Here is a 14,832-nt window from a genome sequence, read left to right as displayed (position 1 = left end):
AAAATTAAAATGTGATCATGAAATATTTGAACTGTGAATTAATAACAAATGTTTTATATTTTGCATTTTATATTTTATTGTACACCACTGAGTATTTTTATACTCAGCAATAGCTTTCTTTGCTGTCGCAGATAGAAACAAGGAAAAAGACAGCAGAGTGAGCTGCTGATTGTTGGGACTACACTGAGGTTTTTGTACGGGTATTTAGTTATGCCCTTGTATATTAGATTTTGATTATGCATGTAAATATATGTGTGTAAATTATTTGAGTAGATGTATAAAACTTTTGAAATGTTATTTTGGGTGTATAATGGGAGTACAAATTATTATAATGTTCAAACTTATTTTTGAGTTTTGTAATGAATGTAAATTAATTTTTCTTTAGTGGAATATGAATGAAATTATTCAATATTATTTCTGAAGACAATTAAATTGAGAATTGTTTTGAATTATGGAGTTGGGAGAAATGATGTTGATTTGTGTTGTGGTTGTAGTTGATTTTGATGAAACAAATTATTGGAAGTATTTTTCACAGGTTTTGAAGAACTATTTTTCCCAAACATAGACAGTACTCTGTCGAAAATTTTTGAAAATTTGCATAAAAATAAAAATGTACACAAATTTTAATTAGTCTTTAAACTTTAAGTAGATGTTTTTAATACCTGCCATAAAAGCTCACCACTTTCAAAAAGTTAGAAAATTATTTTAAAATCCCTTGTAATATATTTAATGGGTTACCGGTAGGCAAAGTAGGATAATTCATTAGATGTACTACGGGATCATGTTACATCTTACTGAGGGGTAGGGTGTGACATGTTTAATGGTATCAGAGCAATAGTTTTAAAGTAAATTTTAAACTGTGAATTTGAAATATTTTATCGGTACATACAACTGCTCAAATATTTGATACATATAGTACAATTGCATCATAAAAATGAATTAATTGAGAGAAATCTCCTTGTGTAGGTTGTCCCAAGAAAAGAAAATTTTCTGAATAGAAATGGAAGAGGGGAATAAACCAATAGAACAATCAGATACGATTGAGGCACAAGAGGAGGTCTCAACTCCTCGGAGTGTCGAAGGCTCGACTGTACCAATTCCACCGGTACAAATCACCGCACAAGTGGCACAGTAAATGGCCACCTTCTTCCAACAAATGGGTGATAGTTTGTTAGCCCAAGCTCAAACTCAAACTCAAGCCTAAGTACATACTCAACCCCGCAAGGGCAGTATGAAATAGAAAATAGTGAGAAATCTATGGGTTAGAACTCGATTAGGCAATTAGGGCAAAGAAAAGAATTTGAGGAACCCCGAACTTATAGATATGACAGAGGCGAATCTCCAGGGTGGAAGCAATCGAGAAACTGTCGGCAAAGAATTTGAAGTTCCTATCCTATCCGTGTCTGTGAGGTATGTGCCAAGTTACACGGGGGTATTTGCTAAAAGGTTACTAGAGCCTGCTTCAATTATGGTGGAATCGGGCATTACGCCCGAGATTGTACTAGCGCAAGTTGATTTATGCCACATACTACACCAGAGGAATCAATCCAAGGTTCTGATTTTAGAAGCTCATTAATAGTCAATAGGGAAATATGCAGAAGTAGAGACAGCACTTTAGATAATCCTAGCACAATGGACCAACCCGAGCAGAGGAATACACTAGAAAGATGGAACTCCATGCATCGAAGGGAAGAAGCAAAGACTTCAGATGTAGTTGTCGGTATGTTCTTAACTTTTGAAAGGAATAATTATGTACTATTTGATTCTAGCTCTACTTATTTATATGCTAATGCTAAAATTATATGTTCTACTGCTATTCCTGTGCATGGAGATAAATTTTGATGTGTTAGTGATTAGTCTTCTAGGATAAGAATTACGATAATAAGTATGATTGGAATTAATTTTCAAAAAGTTTCTTGTGATTGACATCTCCTAGACTACGATAAATTATAAAGTGAATTAGTAAGCCTAATTAGGTAAGGCAAGTGGACCTAAAAGTAAGTTATACTAATATAGCTACCTTAGATGTGGTTAAGGGTATTACTGCTGATAGATGTCAGTGGATATCATAATCAAAATAAGTTTAAGATATTAGTGGATTTGAAAGAAATAAGATATAGGGAAGTTTGATCTATTGGGATGTATTGTAGTAACTATGCAATATTCTTGATGTTTGTGCTGTAAGCTACAGATTACAGTACTGACTTGAGATTTATTGTGTAGAGCTACGTACTACTCGATAGTGCACTAAGATGAGGATTATTGCAAACGGCATCTGTTCTGGTAAAATTCTGCCGGGACAGAATTTTATTATTGGAAGGGAGTTTAAAAATCCTAACCCGGGATTTAAAACTCTAAAGTTAGAATATCAAAAGGTTATAGTTCAGTATAAAAGGAAGTAAGGATTACACAGCAGTGCAAAATAAGCTATAAAATATCGATAGATAAAAGAGTTGTGGAAGTAAAAATTAGAATAGTTGGTGCAAATGTAATAAATAAACGTTATGAATATTAGTTAAAGTGTTGACTAGAATGGTCAAAGGACCAAATCATAGTAATATTGAAGTATAGTGGATTTATTAGGGATGATAAGAGGTGCTAAATCATGACTCGACAGTCAAGTTAAGAAAGAAGATAAGATTGAGGAATAAAATAATTAAAGTTAAGTTGTGGAATGAGAAAAGAAACAAATAGAACAGTAAGAAATGAGAAAAACACTAGATGAGGAATTGCCACCAGGGCAAACAACCTACTTAAGACGCGTAACGATATCCCGAACTATGTTATCAAGAAAGAAATAAGTTAAACAAAAGTAAACAAGATAGTGCAAAAAGGCACATAGGCCTTAGTCATAAATGGAGATGGTAAGATAATAGTTATGGACCTATGGCCAATAAAGAGATAAGCAGTTCATATATGACCAACATGGTCATTTAAAAAAAAAAAAAAGACTACAAAGGAAACTAATTGCTAAAACAACAGTAAGAAAAGACTAAAATATTCTAAACTAAACAGAAGGTTGCATCAAATGATCAAGAGATTTGATAAGAAGATAGTAAAATTAAGTTCTCACTGATAGGATCATACAAGGTCCTAGAAAAAGTGGATCCACTAGCACACAGATTTGCTTACCTCTAAAATTGAAATGAATCTGAATCTAACTTATGACAGAAGCTCATAAGAAACTTGGCACACGAGGTGAGCAATCGATGAGTAAATAGTATTGGTTAAAGTGCTGTGGAACCATCATTCGGGCCAGGAGGCTACTTGGTAACGAGAGGAGGACATGAGGAGACAGCACCCACAGCTGTTCAGAGACTGATACCAGGTAAAATTTTGAGACGAAATTTATTTTAAGGGGGGGAGAATTGTAACACCCCTATTTGCATAGCCTGGTATATTTTACTGTTTCGGTGACCGGTATCGGTCTGGAAAATTAAAGGGATTAGAACCACATCTAAGAAAACTAGATCAACTCTGAACACAAATAATTAGTAATTGCCAAATAGTTAAGTATAAAGAAGAAAAACAAAGCATAAATAGTGAAATGAGCTGGGAGTCACAGCAATGGGTGATCTTCCCAGAAAATGACTGCGAGGTCAATCGTAACCCGAATTCTGAACCGAAAAATATGACGCTGCGGTCCTTAGGACTATTATGAACACAGTGGAAAAGAGAAAATCACGAAAAAGAGTTGTTAAGCAGGTCAAATTATTAGGTCAGAGATCCAGAAGAAATATCGAATAACTTGCAAATCGGATTAAACCAGCGAGGGGCAATTTGGTCAATTCACCCCTAGAGCTGACTCCTGACCTAACTGTCCAATAAAATTGGAGAAACAAATCTTTGGGAATCAAGAATTAAATTAAAGAACTAATGAAAAAATAAATACAAAAGAAAAAGAAAAAAGAAAAAGTTTAGTTGCATCATGCTTACATCACTATTATGACATCATAAATAATTTTATTTTTGTCCATCAATATTGACCAAGTCAAAAGCAATTTTAAAGACTTAAAAATACACTAAAAAGGAAAAGAAAAATCATTTTTGTCTTCTCCACCCAAAGTGTGCCGGCTCTTGTCTCTTTCTCTCCATTGAAGAACTCCATGAAAGCTTGAAACCAAGCTTTCTTCCAACCACTTAACCCTACTTGACCCTAAACTAAACCACAAAAACTCGTTAGTTCAACTTGAGAAAGCTTTAGAGGAAGGAAAGAAAAGAAGAAAAGGAAGAAATTGAAGAGTTGAACTTCAAAATTAAGGTTAGTGGTTTGAATTGAAAATTTATTGTTTAATATTTATGTTTTTAGTGTAATTAACTTAGATCTTAACTTAAAATCAAAGGAAAATAATTATTGAGGGACCAAATAAGAATTTTGGCTAGCCTTAGTTAGGGTTTGAAATGAATGATTTTGAGGTGCTTGAATGGTTGTTTAGGTTGAGTTGTGTATGTGAAGTATGGATATATGTTTTGAAAGCATTATATTTGAATTCTATATAATTAGGGTTTTGAGCATTTTGAAAAATTGGAGAAAAAGTTGAGCAATGGTCAATTGATGCTATTGACCTTACTTCAGTTGAGAAATAGTCAATTGTGACCATTTGTGGTGTGTGTGAATTGTTAGAAATAAGTTTCAATTCGGATTGGTTAGGGTCAGTCAGCAGGCAGCTTGACCTAGGTCTTTTTTAGGGATCAAAACTGAAAATTTACTAACCCAATTGGCGTGAGGTCAATTGGGAACGAAAATAGACACAAAATAACACATTTTTTATTTAGGAATCATGCTCAGAAAATAACCATAACTTAGTGAACAATTAGGCCAAATCTAGATTAGTGCACACTGCCCTGTACAAAAATGACCAAATGAACAGTAATTATGAAATGACCATAACTTGGTCTAGGAAGGTCCAAATGACCTGAATTTTATACCGATGGAAATCTGAGACATAGCCCTACAACTTTCATGCAGAAAACAAATCAAATTTTGACCATAACCTATCTAAAAAACCACTTGCAATCAACACACCAAAAACTGCCAATATCCAGAAAATGCCCAGAATTCTGGGTAATACCAAATCCGGCCAGCCATGTTCAAATAGCCACAACTTAGGCTGCAAAACTCCAAAAAGAGTGATTCAAAAAGGGAATTAAATTTAAGACAATAAGGAACAACTTTGATGATGGATACTTAAGCCAAATTCTCACAGTAACTAGACCAATGGAACAGTAAAAAACAGGGGATCAAAATTGAAAAATTGTAATTTCTCTTAGGAGACTTAGAAATTGAATTGGCAATCAATGCCAACAAAATTGACACCCAAAATGTGGTATATGGGTACAATTAGAACTAATAAACTTAGTAAGTATAGAAAAGTCAATGTTTTGACATGAATAGTGCCACCATACACAAAAATGTGAAAGACCCGAAATTTATAAACCGTAATAGGAAGGATAAGTTTGTAAAAAAATTGTTGAAATTTAAGTATTAGAAATGGATACTAAAGTACTTTAAATTTATGTGTTTCAGTTGAAAAGGGATCTTTGAAGTAGAAATGAAAGTTTGAGTAAGTTGAGTCGATAAAAGAGGTTTGTGCATAATAAACTTTAATTTATTGTTTTCTAATTGAAAACTTATTTAGCTATGCATTGTGAATTAGTTGTACTAATTATGGATTTCGAGAAATGTTGTATTGCCATTTTATGAATGGAAATTTGAATAGGAAATTGATTTGTGTTTTGCGTGAAATGTTTGAATAACTTGATTTAAATTGTTTTGATTCACACTTGGCATGGCAATATCACTATGTTCCTCCTCCATTTATGGGGTGAGTATGACTATATTTCTCCCTCTCTGGCTTGCCAGTCGGAGGTGAGTTTGGATGAGTACTCATTAGCTAGCTAGCCACCTCCCTCATTGATTTCGATTAGTGGGGTGAGTATGCCTTGTCGTGATGTACACACGGCATGTTCGGAAATTTTGTGTCATGGCCTAAGTTGTGTTAGCGATTGGCAACATTGTGTTTATTAAATTGTTTGATTAAATTTGTGTTATATTAAGCTTTGAAAATTATGATAATGTGATTTGAAAATTGAAATATGATTGTGAAATATTTGAACTGTGAACCAATAACAAATATTTTATATTTTACATTTTATATTTTATTGTGCACCACTGAGTATTTTTATACTCAGCAATAACTTTCTTTGCTGTCGCAGATAGAAACAAGGAAAAAGATAGCAGAGTGAGCTACTGATTGTTGGGACTACACTGAGGTTTTTGTACGGATATTTAGTTATACCCTTGTATATTAGATTTTGATTATGCATGTAAATATATGTGTGTAAATTATTTGAGCAGATGTATAAAACTTTTGAAATGTTATTTTGGGTGTGTAATGGGAGTGCAAATTATTGTAATGTTCAAACTTATTTTTGAGTTTTGTAATGAATGTAAATTAATTTTTCTTTAGTGGAATATGAATAAAGTTATTTAATATTGTTTCTGAAGATAATTAAATTGAGAATTGCTTTGAATTATGGAGTTGGGAGAAATGATGTTGATTTGTGTTGTGGTTGCAGTTGATTTTGATGAAACAAATTATTGGAATTGTTTTTCACAGGTTTTGAATAACTATTTTTCCCAAATATAGATGGCACTCTGCCGAAAATTTTTCAAAATTTGCGTAAAAATAAAAATGTACAAAAATTTTAACTAGTCTTTAAACTTTAAGTAAATGTTTTTAATACCTACTATAAAAGCTCACCACTTTCAAAAAGTAAAAAAATTGTTTTAAAATCCCTTGTAGTATATTTAATGGGTTATCGGTAGGCAAAGTACGATAATTCATTAGATGTACTACGAGTTCATATTACATCTTACTGAGGGGTTGGGTGTGACAGAGACCTTTTCCTATATAGAGTAGAACTCTTATTTTAGTGTTATTCCTAAATTGAGTGGGACTAATCAAATTAGGATTGAGAGAATTAACACTATAAATAAGAGTATGGTAAAAAGATTATTTAGCTTCATCCATAGAAAGTGGCTTTATCGATTGAAGAGAATAGCTTTCAGCTCATTGAGTAGGGCTGTCACCCATTGTAGAGATGGGCTTTTCTAATTGCTGAGGATTTGGCTTTTCCCATTGATGAGGAGCTTTTGCCCATTGTAGTCTCATAAAGGGAAATAGACTTCGGCCTAAGATAGAGAAAAAACATAATCCAAGAGGAAGGGATTATTGTCTATTATAGTTAAAGACACTCTTTATAGTGTAGCAGTTAAAATAGTAAATATATTGAGTTATGTCTAGAGGAGATTGAGAAAACTAACTAATGTATTTATTATAAATAGTTTTGTAGTGTGGATTATTTTGGGTGTAATTGGGATGATGGGTGGTATAGCTTTGAGCTTATAATTGATGATTTATTATTTATGATATTGAAAGATGGTATGCCCATGGATGTAATCCTATGTTGAGAGAGTGAACCATGCAAATATTAGTGCTTTATGTATTTGCATTACTTCTTTATAGTTTACACACTTCTGTGATACACAACACGAGTACTAGAGCGGTGCAACATTTTGGCCCGATGTTCATGGACGTGTTATCATTGCATTTATAATCTCACAGGTGCTTATTATTGGATTGTTGAGTACAAAGGAAGCTGCTTAGTCAATACCATTTCTCATTGCCCTACTAATACTCACTATATGGTTCAATAATTTCTACAAAGACCGCTATGAACCTACATTTAGAAGATATCCATTACAGGTTTGTTGCTGTCTTCCAATTGCAAAATTAATGGTCTTTGTTTGTTGGGTTTCAAGAAGCGATGATGAAAGATTCCCTGGAACGTGCAAGGGAGCCAAACCTAAATTTGAAAACCTATCTCCAAAATGCATATATGCATCCAGTTTTCAAAGGTGATGATGATGAGGAGGATGAAGATATGAGTGAAAAATTGGAGACTGAGAGTGTGCTAGTCCCTACAAAATGCCAATCTCGAAGAAATACACCTATGCCTAGTAGAATTAGTGGTGCATCTTCACCATCATCTTTGACAAATATTATTAAGGAACATCCAGAGCCTTAACATCATGAGACTTCAAATCTCACTGTACATTTAGGCACATTGCAACTTACTAGGCCAATGTAGCGACACTATAGATTAAAGGAAGGAGAAAGAAAAGAGGCCAAGTTACAATCATTCAAATATGCCAACAAGAAATGGAAGCTCTGCATTTTGTTGTAAAGTTATATCTACTCAAGGATGAATGTATATTATTTTGAGTGTATGATACAAAGTAGATTTTTTTGTTTGCATTTCTCATATTGGTTTGTATTGTACCATTGGAAAAAGAACATTTGTATACAATTTTTTTTTTTTTACTTCAATAGTATCACTGAACTAATTTTATTAATTATTTACAAATTAATCAAGACTTACACTGCGTTAGGAGGAGTGTAAGGAGGTAAGGTAAAGTTAAATAAATAATGGTTTACTACTCTTACCTTATTTGGATGAGATATGAGAAGATAAAGATTGATAATAACTAATATTTAATATATAAAAATATCCCCAACACTCCAATTTAGTGAGTTGAGAAACTGAAAGTTTTGGGCTCTCAGAAACCTCACCTTCCCCATAAAATCTTCCTCCCAAATAAGTTATTATATCTCAACAAAAATATTATTATATCTTACAACATATTTATAAAAAAATTAGTGAGTGTATTATATTTAATTTAGAAAAGAAAGTAACAAATTCCTCATAAATGGTTTCTAAAATCATGTCAAAGTTTGATGCATTTAATATGAATCTCTTCAATAGAGTTGAACTCTACTTAAAATAAGGAAGGAGAGCTTCTATCCTTACCAACTAAGTATTAACAACTACGCATAGTCTAGTGATGCAACTTAAAGTTGAACTCCCCTTCCCCTGCTGCTTTATAATAAATATTAATTTTTAAACAAGTTAATTTCTGTTTAATTCTAGGGGTGAGCATTATTTGGTTCAAATTGAATAAATTGAACTAAACCACCTTAATTTAGTAATTTGATTCGATTTGGTTTTAAAGAGAAAAAAAAAATCGATTAAACTGAACCGAATAGTTTTATTGATTTTTGAATTGATTTATTTTTATGAAAAATTTATGAATTATATGTAATTATATATATATTGTTTAATCTCATTGATTAATAGTTATTAGGTTCAAACCAAGGTCAAAATGAGATAAAATAACTTGAAAATCAAGTCTAAATTAAAAAATCAATCAAAAATAAAACTGATCGGTTTGAACCGAATAGAACCAAAATAGAGTGGTACAATTTAATTTTTCATCCAGTTCAGTTTAATTTCTAAACTATATAATTTGATTTTTATGATTTGATTATGTTCGGTTTGATTCGATTTGATTTGAACCGAATGCTCACCCCAATTTAATTCTTGAAATCAAAGGAACCGAGAAAAAGATTGCATCACACGGTTTCCAAAAGAGAGAGGGATAACATCATCAAAAGGAGTTGAGGTCGGTTCAGGTCTATAACGGGAAATTCCCATGCCATTTGTATGTCTTCACGCACAAGGCACTTTTCTCTCCACTACATAATTACTCTTCTTCGATTTCATTTATCATCGTTCGCTTCTTCAATCTAAATTTTCTATAGAGATTTTTTTTTCCCTGATTAGTTCACAGGTTCGTTTTTGGGTTTCTCTGTTTCTTTTGAATTTGTATGTTTTTCAAATTATAATTTGTATTTGATAGCTTTGTAAGTCTCTGGTTTTTGCTTTATATGTATTCTGTTTGTCTTGATTATTTCTTTGTCAATGGGGATGATTTTTGTTTGTTTCAGCTGAGTTCACCTGAGTTTATCATTCAACCGCAGCTCTTTTGGTCATGGTCTTCGACTATATGGTTATTGTTTTTAATGCGTAATTCATTGGCGTTTAATCTGTTAATTGCTTATTGAATTTCTGTTTCCCTATAAATCGTAGTTCATGGTGGAAGAACAATCATGCAATATGAATTTTTTATTCTATTTTTGTTTCGGTATTTATCTCTGGTTCTTTCTTGCAGTGAGGATGGATGCTGTTATTTCTAAGCAAGACCGGCACAGAGGTGATGGTGATCATAATGTGCAGAAGATGAGAAGAATCTCGAATGTTTCTTGGCTTGCATCGAAGAGACAAGTTCAGAAAACCCTTAAGAATAGAGTTAATGGCAAGATATGGAAACGGGAAGAGGACGATGATGATGATGAGTGGTCACTCCCAACAAGAACAAAAAATTCATCCAAGAAAGTGAAACTGACTCCTGCTTTTGAATTCTCGAAAGGCAATGGAATTCCAAAGAAGCGGCTGAATAAGAGAAGTAGTTTTGTAGTTGTAGACTTGGAGGGTGATTCAGAAGATGAAGTTTTAGAGCAAGCGTGTATTATGAATATAAGAGCGCGCAAAAGAGCTAGAACTTCAGATAGTGAGGCAGTCAAAAGAAATCACATGTATACAAGGCTAGAAAATGGAGATTTTGCAAATGCTTCTTTAGGTACTTCATCTTCTTCTCCCTCGTCAGCTTCAGATATGAAGAGTAATGGCAGTAGCAGCAGGACACGTACAATGAGAAATTTGAAGGTTATTTACCTCTGGTCATTTTTTTTTTATCTGCTATAGTGGAATTATACATGTTCCCTTGACATTGAAAGGAATAGTTTCTTTCTTTGTTTACTCTGGTAACTAAAGTTGTCAGTTTTTCTTGCTTCAAGCAGGCCAAAATAGAAGCACGCCCAAAGTGTCATCAGTGCATGAAAAACGAAAGAACAATTGTTGTCCCTTGCAAGAAGTGTAAAAGCAAAATATATTGTGTCCAATGCATCAAACAATGGTAAATTTTTTGGCTACACTATTTGACATTGTTTTAGTATAACAAGCTTAGAAGCTTACTTGGCATATGCATTTTCTGCTGTGATGTATGTAGGTATCCACAGATGACAGAAGAAGAAATTGCAGAACAATGTCCTTATTGTCGTAGAAATTGCAACTGCAATGCGTGTTTGCACTCCAGTGGTTTGATTAAGGTTTGTTTTTATTCTGTCCCTCTTCTATCCTATTGATTGTGAGGACATTAATAAAGAAGCAAAAGCTCCATTAGGCTAGTTTTTTGAAATTTAGAGTTGGCTTTTTAAACTTGTAAGTTGACAAATAAGCATCTTATATTACATTGGCAGTTGGAGCACCATGTTACAGAACTGAAATTCTGAATGCAAGCATTTCTTCTAACTAGCTCATAATATTGATCACGTCCAGACATCAAAAAGGGACATCACCGACAGTGAAAAGATTCAGCATCTAAAATATTTGATAAAGTCTCTGCTTCCCTTTCTGGAACAAATCTGTGAAGAACAAACTCAAGAGATGCAAATTGAGGCTAGCATTCAAGGTACATCCTCGTTTTCTTTTTAGCTTCAGGTATGAGTTTTTATGTTTAAATTCATTTCCTGCGAATAAATTATTAATTGTTCTTGTAATCAGGTTCCTCCCCTGAGATAGCAGAGAACTTCTGTAATAATGATGAACGTGTCTATTGGTAAGAATCTCTTATTGTGCTGAAGGGTGGAAACTATGTGATTTTATTGTTTGAACTTAAAGCTTATTTATTGAATTTTTTTGGGTCTTGGTGCAGCAACCATTGTGCGACTTCTATTGTTGGCCTCCACCGCAGCTGCCCAAAATGTGCTTATGAACTGTGTCTCAGTTGTTGTCACGAAATACGTGAAGGAAGCTTGTCAAGTCGTGCTGAAATGAAGTTTCAATACGTAGACCGAGGCTCTGATTACATGCATGGTGGAGATCCACTGCCTTTTGATTTTCAAAATGCTGAGGATCAAGGTGAACCAACGGTTGTGCTGTGGAATGTCAATGATGATGGAAGTATTTCTTGTGCCCCAAAAGAAATGGGTGGTTGTGGTGATTGTGTACTGGAGCTAAAGCGTATCCTTCCAATGGGATGCATTTCAGAGTTGAAAAAGAAGGCGCGAGATTTGGTAGGTTTTGACTCGGAAAGGGCAGATTCGATGTTCAACAATTCTGAAGCAGGAAGAGAGATGCTGCGGAGCGCAGCTTCTAGAGAAGGATCCAAGGACAATTACTTGTATTGCCCTGCTATGAATGACATTCAAGAGGTTGAAGAGCTTTTTCACTTTCAAAAGCATTGGGTTAAAGGTGAACCTGTTATAGTTCGCGATGCCCTTGAGGTAACAACTCATTTGAGCTGGGAACCAATGGTAATGTGGTGTGCATTATGCGAAAATGTGGACCCAGAGACAAGAGCTAATATGTCTGAAGTGAAGGCCATTGATTGCCTGGCTTCTTGTGAGGTTTGGCGCCATTATCCTACCTGGAATTCTTTTTTCATTCCAAAAATATTGTATCATGCATGTGATCAAAAAGATATTCTATTTTCCTTTTATGAGTTACATTAATCTATCCTATGCTGATGTATCTTCTTTGTAGTTTTACTCACGAGTGCTGATTTTTAAAATATTCAGGTGGAAATTAGTACCTGTCAATTTTTCAAGGGCTATACAGAAGGAAGAAGATATGAAAACTTTTGGCCTGAGATGCTGAAGCTGAAGGATTGGCCCCCATCTGATAAGTTTGAAGACCTTCTGCCACGCCATTGTGATGAGTTTATCAGTGCATTGCCATTTCAAGAATATAGTGATCCCAAGGCTGGTATCCTTAACCTTGCTGTGAAATTTCCACCAGATTTGCTCAAACCAGACATGGGTCCGAAAACTTACATCGCATATGGTACAACAGAAGAGCTCGGCAGAGTGGACTCTGTAACCAAACTTCACTGTGATATGTCAGATGCGGTATGCCTAAAATATCCACCATGTTATTACTACGCCTTGCACCTTGTATTCTAGCATAAGTTGCTTAAGAGTCTCCTATTTTTTTCTACTCTTCCCACAAACTCTTTAAATTTGACTTAAACGTTTATGTCAAGAATGAGTTTCATATGGGCTCTTCCATTTTCAGCAAATGCTTATATAAGTAATGGGTTTTCAAATCTTCTACATTCTCTCCCCCACCAACACCACCACCACCGCCCCCGCCCCACCAACCCCCTTCGCCCACGCGCAGACCCCCTTCGCCCCCCCCCCCCCCCCCCCCCCCCTTTCTTTTTAAAGACAAGAAAATAGCTGCCCCTTTTCCCCCCGTGGTTTACCAACTGTTGGTTAGGGAGCTCATACTGATCTTAAATTTATCCAATAATGTAGGTGAATATTTTGACACATACTGCGGAGGTAGCTTTAAGTGAAGAACAACAGACTGCTATTCAACAGCTCAAAAGGAAACATTTGGCACAGGATGAGAAAGAACGTTTGGAGCAAGATAAGCTAGACCATCATTCCATTGAACAACTTAGTGACTGCAGCGGTAGCTGGAAAGAGATGGGTGTATCAAAGATTATTGAGACAGAGAAGCACCCCTCCCAAATCAGTGAACAACTTGAGCTTTCCCATAATCAGCCAAGAGGCGCTACACTCCCTGGTTTGCCCAGTGAAGGTGAAACAGATAATATGTGTGGTGCATTGTGGGACATTTTTAGAAGGGAGCATGTCTCCAAGTTAGAAGAATATTTAAGAAAGCACTCCATGGAATTTAGACACACTTACTGCTCCCCAGTAAAACAGGTAATTTATACTAACTACTTATTTTTCAGACTAGTCGCTTATGATTCACTAATTACTAACTTGTTATAAGCAGGTCGTCCATCCAATTCATGACCAGTGTTTCTACTTAACTTCGGAGCATAAAAAGAAGTTGAAGGAGGAATTTGGTTAGTATATTAAGAAAGCTGAATCTCTCTCTCTATTTCTCTCTTTCTAAAATTATTGTGACACTCGAATTGTTTTACACTTCTAGGTATTGAACCTTGGACATTTGAACAAAGAGTTGGAGAAGCCGTATTTATTCCTGCTGGTTGCCCACACCAAGTTAGGAATCTCAAGGTAAATATTGAGACTTGCATATTTTTCTTTTAAATCCTCCTCTAATGTTTCATGAAATAGTGCTTTCATATGTAGATGGAGATTATATTTAATATCTTTTTCCTCCATCTAAACAGTCATGTACAAAAGTTGCCGTAGATTTTGTCTCTCCTGAAAATGTCCAGGAGTGCCTTCGCTTAACCAAAGAGTTCAGAGAACTTCCAAAGAACCATAGGGCTAGAGAAGACAAACTTGAGGTAACACCTTTCTGCTATCATTTATTTAGAATCAAGAGAACGCTGGTAATGCCATTTTTGAGTCTAAAGGTTGTTTTCCTACAATTTTTTGTGGTACAGATCAAGAAGATGATAATCTATGCAATTGCAGAAGCAATTAAAGATTTAGAAGAACTGATACAATGACAGCATTGAGTTCTACACAAAGTGGCAACTGAAGAACAAAGAAGCCAAAGTTAATTGTTCCCTTTTTTTTCCAATTTTTTAACATTGTTGTTACATTAATTAAAGTTTTTTTGAAGGATATAAATCATCAATTTAACGTTTAACAAAGACGATTTTTTTCCCTTTCTTATTTAGTTTGGCATATAAATGATACATTGAGAATTATTATATGAGCTTTTGCTTTGTTTAAAGAGAGTTTCTGGATGGCATAATTTAGAAAATTTCATTCTAATATTCCAACGGCATTATTATCTTACTACTTTTATTGTAATCAATATGATTATGAATTTATTATTTGGATTCGCACTTAGTTTTACTGAATTTTGTTATATTTGTTTTTCGGCGTTTACAAAGATAATTACAAACTATACATGATC

The 14,832-nt window shown here is 34.3% G+C and overlaps 1 protein-coding gene across 1 annotated transcript; it reads left to right on the top strand.

Annotated features, from left to right (window-relative positions):
- Window positions 1–7,830: 7,830 nt before the first annotated feature.
- LOC131180574 (lysine-specific demethylase JMJ26-like) lies at window positions 7,831–14,572 on the top strand. Its single transcript, XM_058147912.1, has 13 exons — window positions 7,831–7,972; window positions 10,076–10,629; window positions 10,764–10,879; window positions 10,973–11,072; window positions 11,302–11,434; window positions 11,527–11,581; window positions 11,678–12,371; window positions 12,543–12,872; window positions 13,281–13,697; window positions 13,771–13,843; window positions 13,930–14,015; window positions 14,132–14,251; window positions 14,351–14,572. Exons 1-13 carry the CDS (start codon window positions 7,831–7,833, stop codon window positions 14,414–14,416), a joined length of 2,886 nt encoding a protein of 961 aa, XP_058003895.1. The 3' UTR covers window positions 14,417–14,572.
- Window positions 14,573–14,832: the final 260 nt, after the last annotated feature.

The sequence above is a fragment of the Hevea brasiliensis genome, chromosome 6 (genome assembly GCF_030052815.1).
Source record: "Hevea brasiliensis isolate MT/VB/25A 57/8 chromosome 6, ASM3005281v1, whole genome shotgun sequence".
In the NCBI taxonomy this organism is placed as follows: Eukaryota; Viridiplantae; Streptophyta; class Magnoliopsida; order Malpighiales; family Euphorbiaceae; genus Hevea; species Hevea brasiliensis.
Note: the sequence above shows the minus strand (reverse complement) of the source record. Positions and strands in the feature narration are given on the sequence as shown.